The 5518-nt window shown below is 33.6% G+C and overlaps 1 protein-coding gene and 1 long non-coding RNA gene across 6 annotated transcripts; one reads left to right on the top strand and one right to left on the bottom strand.

Moving 5' to 3' along the window:
• Positions 1-54: 54 nt before the first annotated feature.
• Positions 55-2852, bottom strand: LOC108360597 (uncharacterized). Its single transcript, XM_017612948.1, has 6 exons — positions 2065-2852; positions 1908-1997; positions 1605-1841; positions 1424-1546; positions 489-583; positions 55-283 (listed from the first exon to the last, which is right to left on the bottom strand). The coding sequence occupies exons 1-6, from the start codon at positions 2099-2101 to the stop codon at positions 65-67; spliced, it is 801 nt and encodes a 266-aa protein (XP_017468437.1). The 5' UTR covers positions 2102-2852; the 3' UTR covers positions 55-64.
• LOC108360598 (uncharacterized) lies at positions 591-1946 on the top strand. 5 transcript variants are annotated; one of them, XR_001847147.1, is made up of 4 exons: positions 591-1134; positions 1187-1324; positions 1439-1555; positions 1598-1669. It is a non-coding gene; the product is annotated as an uncharacterized LOC108360598 (long non-coding RNA). The 5 variants fall into 5 exon arrangements; XR_001847146.1 differs by having other exon boundaries at positions 1187-1555; positions 1653-1946; XR_001847149.1 differs by having other exon boundaries at positions 1187-1555; positions 1656-1747.
• Positions 2853-5518: the final 2666 nt, after the last annotated feature.

Below are 5518 nucleotides of genomic sequence, written 5' to 3'. Positions count from 1 at the left end.
CACATTATTGGTCCGTTATAAGAACACCTAGAGTATAGAAATAATGTAATTAACTCTATTTCGTTCATACCATTTCCTCTTTATATTCATTGCTTTGCAGTTTCTCCTCCACATCAAACAATGCGTCAATGGTTTTTAATGGGAGAACATCTGAAATTTCCAATTGGAGCTCAGTAACAGCGCCCCCATTTATTCGACAGAATGACTGATGCACCTTTTTGATTAGCACTTTGCATTCTCGAAGAGTTTTTTGCTGAGCCACCCCCTCGCATCGATCTGGCATCTGAAATATCAAGATTTATTTTGAAAAACGAAAATGACTTCTTAAATATGAATTGAGGACTTCAAAATCCTCTTTCGCAAAAGACGTATACATAAAAAATCTTGAAAATGTAAACTTAGTTTAATTTAGTATTTAAATTTTATTAACCGTATGTTTATTTCATTATGGGCTGATAATATTATACGAAAATGAGTAAACTGCTTACATTTTCGGTTATCTTCTTTTGCAAATCATCGACCTTAGCCTCCTTGCTTTGTCTCTCCAAAATGGTGTTGCATAGACCGATAATCTGAGTAAGAGCTGTAAAATAAATCGGTCTTAATGAATGGATAATGTGAACACCTTATAATGAAGGTGTTTAATAAATCGTAGTTGTGGACACCTTATAATGAATGTGTTTTACCGATTCATTTAAATAAAGTGGCAATACCAAACGTCTTCTAAATTTTCATTTGAGTGTGTGTTTTTGTTTACATTTTAATATATCAAGAAGATATTGATAATGTTGTTGATATTTAATAGGGAATTTACATGAGGCGATTTTACAGGCAACTTTTAGTTGAATGCAGCAGTTGAATGGTGTAAATGGCCTTTCAACTAATCGCTTTCAATGAAGTTGGTCAGCTGCCTACTTGGGTTAAACTTTTGTTTCAACTAATCGCTGGTGAATGTTGAATCATGTAAATTCGCTAAACACTTTACATATATTACTTTACTCAATTAAACAAATCATAATCTGTTAAAATGCATGAGTTTTAGTAAAAAATTGTGTAGAGTGCGTATATGAAAAAAAGGTTTTTCACCATATAAGCGGATAAAGGCGGAGCTCCATAGCATGCGTATCCGTATGCGTGAGTTTGACATTTACGCTTAGAATTCAAAATTCATAAATTTTTGTTTTAGTTTCATGCGTGTACGAGATCTAAAAAACAACCATCGGATTTTTGATACTGCCAGTCGAGTCGAGTAGGTACCATGTGGACCTTTTCTTGACGTTCCCACGGCAGTTGTGCCTACGTTCACTAAAATGGATAATCACCGGTACGTTAACCCACAGATGTGCTTAGCCGATCATTAAAAACTGCTTAATTTGCATTTAAAAAAATAATAATAAAAACTAAGAAATTTAATTTTTAATACCTTCTCTATATGAAGTGGGATGGCTGGCAGTTCTGGAAGCTGTCATATTGTCAGTTTTGGGGTAAGCAGTTTCGGTTTCAACTGGACAGCTTGCTTGATCAACTGCAACTTGTCTAAGATTGTCTGAAAAAGGTAAGAAAAATTAGAGAATATTCCTTTATTTATATCAAATAGGTATTACCTTTTATGGAAGTGGAAATTGAAGGAAGTTTCACGTATTTCGCCACAGCAGAATGATTAGCAGTAGAAAAAGCCTCTGTCAAATGGGCTGATGTAAAACTTCCTGTGCCTTGGGTCCTTGCTGTCAATAAATTAAAGGAGTCGGTACCAATTGAAGATTTGGCAACAGTATTGGATGGCATTATTCCTGGTTGGGAGGTGGGCGGAACTACAGAAAGCATTTTCGATCTTATGTCAACTATTTATATAAAAAAAAATTTAATATATGTAAGTTAAAACGTAAGCACTTCTATATAAAATTTACTTTTATGCGTCCCAGGGTATGGTACAGAATTATTAAAAGTAGTGGTAGTCCTCAATTTTTTTCGGTCAATAACGAAAATTCGTTTTTGTTCTGAAATATAATTTTTTTTTTGTTTATCATTTAAAAAAATGTTTTTAAATTTGTTCAATAGCATTACCTTTCAGTGAGCCGTTGGGATTATTATTTAAGTCCATTTTCGATTTTTTAAGGTTTTTAAGTTTGGCGATTGGAACTGTATAGCGATATTATTTGAGTAAAGTAAATAGATATGTATGTATATGTGGGGGTTTTAAATGATTAGTTCGAAAACTCGTAAAATAAGTGGTGTAGAATTGGGATCAAAAGAAACTCATTATTGTATGGGATACTAAAAATTTATATTGAATATCTGATTTGCGGATTTTAAACTTTTCATTGCTCAATTGACCTGCCGTTAATATACCAAGTGCAGATACAGATTTAAGCGGTTCCTCAAACAAATTATTAATTTGTTCAAAAGCATATCCTAATACTACATCCTGCCCCAATTCTCTTGAAGTTTCAACGATTTTGAAAGGTCCTGTTACTGGACTGAAACAAAACGAATCTTTTTCCTTTTTTGGATCTATTTCGAAGGAACCAAATTTTGTGATTTTAGGCATTTCTACATTTTTCCTTTCGTCGAGTCTTAGAAATAACTGCTGCAGAATGTTTGTAGGTTTTTTATTAAGCCTTTTCAAATATTGCAACTAATTTTCAAATTTGTACGCGGAGAAATTGTCCAAGGGTCCATATCTTTAGCGCATTGAGATAAATGCAGCAAACCGTGCACATTAAAACTTATAACGTGATCACCAAAAATGTTCCCAAACAAATCAACAAAGTCTTCTAGCAGTTGTTGAGCCACATTTGCTTTTGTTTTATACAATCTTTCAGATGATAAAATTCGTATTCCCGAATGTAGTAAAAGGAAGTGTAGTAGAGATCATCAGCAATGCAATCTTTTAATATAAATACTCTTAATAAATATACTCTGTGGATTTCCAATTGCTGATTTCATTTAAATTTCTACACACCCGACCAAACTCTGATGGCACCCAAGTGGAAACAAAGTAAAATTTTTTATTCATTCTTGTTATATCAGCTCTCTTCAGCAAGAATTGAAGCAATTTCTTTGCCACGCCGAGATCAACAAGGTGCATGGGATCTAATGGGATCTGGGATACCATTCCAAAGCCCGCTTTTTGCAATATATTTCCCTCTAAAAATGTCAAACTATGATGTGCCTCATCCTCCCTATTTCTGAAAGATTCGTCTGTTCTTAATTGCCCTACTTGCTTCGAAAAGCACACTCTCTTTTGTACATATTTTCCCACTTGAGAGCATTTGGGGCAACTATTTTTTCCAGTATGACTTTGAACACCGCAAACAAAAGCACGTGCTAGTGAATCACAAGTAAACAACCGAATATTAAATTTTTTTAGAGCTGGATTCAGTGATCCCATTTGCAAACCATTTCCTCTTAAAAGAACAACTTCTTCACAATATTCCTGCATAAAACAATTTATATTAGATGGTTTTTGTTTTCCAGCGAAACAGGCAATGGTAAATGGGCTTTCTTTCGGAAATCCGACTATTGCGCCGAGAATCGGCCACAAAACTCTATTAGAGTTTTTGAAAAGTTTTAAGCCATCAATACCTACATCGATGCAAACTTCATCAATATCTTTTAGAAAGTGGAATGTTTTTGAGTGGAAATGGGACTGAATTCCAATGTACAAAAACTCTCCTCCAGGAATATCTTGCACATTTATACTTTCTTTTGTTGTTTCAAGGATGGTTTTTGATGACAGGGGCAAGTCTTATTTTGCGTCTTCAATAAATCATTTAAAACCACTTGCGATACATTGTTTCTAATTGCCCATGATTTAATTTCACAAGCTTTTTCAGAGCTACTGAGCTCAGAATATTCTTCATTGGACTCTGAATTTCCGTCGCTAAAGACAAACTCCTCAGCGGCGTTTGGTCCTTCTGCTTCCATTTCTAGGTTTTTCTGGATTCCCAGGTTGGCGTTGCATTGGGTTTCACCAATGGAGTCACTACCTCCACAGTCGGCCTTAGCGAATTCGGAAAGTTTTTTGTATTTCGCCGCACTGGCCTCAAACTTTTTCTTCTCTATCCACATAGAGTTAGAAAACGTTTTTTTGTTAATTTTTTTAGATTGCAAATTAAATACGCTGATTTTATTAGTCATTTCTTTTAAATGCACCCACTTTTTCAATATATTGCAGCACAGCTAAAAATTTTAATTTTTTTTTATGTATGTATACGCATGCGCGAAAGGCTAAGCAGTACGAAAACGCACGTTTTTCATTGTCTTGTCTCTTTCTCTTATCGATTGCAGTACATTTTGTCAGTGTACAATCGATAGTTTCTTTTCGATATGGTCAGCCATTTTTTGCAGGGAATCGGATAATCGACGGCGAGATTCGAATTATTCGATTCTAATCGTTTCTTTATTTCAATCTTTCTTTCACTTGAAAAATCTATAAAAACGGCCATCAATTATAGCAATTAATATTATTAAATAGAATGAATCAACTATTATTATTGTAAAGAGTTTTAATAATAAATTTTAACAATATATTTGTGCAAAAATTGCTTTATTTGCTATAAAATATGTAATTGACACATATTCACGGTACTGTTTGATATGGAAAGTAAATAAATTTGAATCCCATCCTTAAAATTACTTAATTTCTACAATCTCTATGAATATGCGCCAATTAGTCCTACTTAACCCTTCTGCAATATTTCGGTCAAAATTACCCAATTTTCATGAACAAATTCTTTAATTACAGCGTTGGGCAATTCGTTAAAGGCATAATCAGCGATGGTTTTTCAAAAAATAAAAAGGTTTTTTATTTTATTTTGTTTTCTAGAAGGAAACATAGTTTTTTCATACACCCATAGTGCCTCTGGGTCATTTTGATCCAAATTATTACTTAGTATTTAAGGGCATCTTTGAACCGGTCAGAATACAGCACTTGCCGATAAAGTGCCTGCATGTGATAAATAAATTATTAACTGAATTCATATTGAAATATCGTTTTTTTTTTTTAATTTTACTAATTTCTATTATTGGGTCAAAATTACCCAAACCAATATAGGAAGGGGTAAATTCCAAACACTGCAGAAGGGTTAACATTTATAGTAGTCATACCAGAAATTTCACAATTCCACAATTCTAGCAACTGATGCGTATGTATGAGAAATACGAGAATCGAGTTCTCAGAATCGATTCTCGATCGATTCCGAAAATTTAGAATCGGTACTCTAAAATCGATTATTTGAAGATTGTCCTCCTCAAAAATATTGTCCTTCTCTGTCCTCCTTTTGAGCAAAAATGTCCTCCTTGTCCTCCTTTCCAAGTCTTTTAGCAGTGATGAACTTTTCTAAAAATTTCGTTCAGAATATTATTATTTCATAATCGTACATAATCATTAGTGGTATTTATCTAAACCGATAACTTTATCAAGCAGATAATCTTATAAGTTTATGCACTCTGTTACATGAACGACCCACACACTCTTTTCGTTTACACATGCGACAATAGTCGTGTTTTCTTTGGT

This window comes from Rhagoletis zephyria, unplaced genomic scaffold, assembly GCF_001687245.7.
Source record: "Rhagoletis zephyria isolate East Lansing unplaced genomic scaffold, Rhagoletis_zephyria_1.1 Rzeph_scaffold_00592, whole genome shotgun sequence".
NCBI lineage: Eukaryota > Metazoa > Arthropoda > Insecta > Diptera > Tephritidae > Rhagoletis > Rhagoletis zephyria.
The sequence above is the reverse complement of the archived record's forward strand: the minus strand, read 5'-3'. Positions and strand labels throughout refer to the sequence as shown.

Coding starts and splice junctions, on each gene's coding strand:
- LOC108360597 (XM_017612948.1), bottom strand. CDS start 2,101: ATGGACTTAAATAATAATCCCAACGGCTCACTGAAAG. Junction 1,547..1,604: donor AATTTCCACTTCCATAAAAG/GTAATACCTATT, acceptor TACCTTTTTCAG/ACAATCTTAGACAAGTTGCA. Junction 584..1,423: donor TCCCACTTCATATAGAGAAG/GTATTAAAAATT, acceptor TTTATTTTACAG/CTCTTACTCAGATTATCGGT.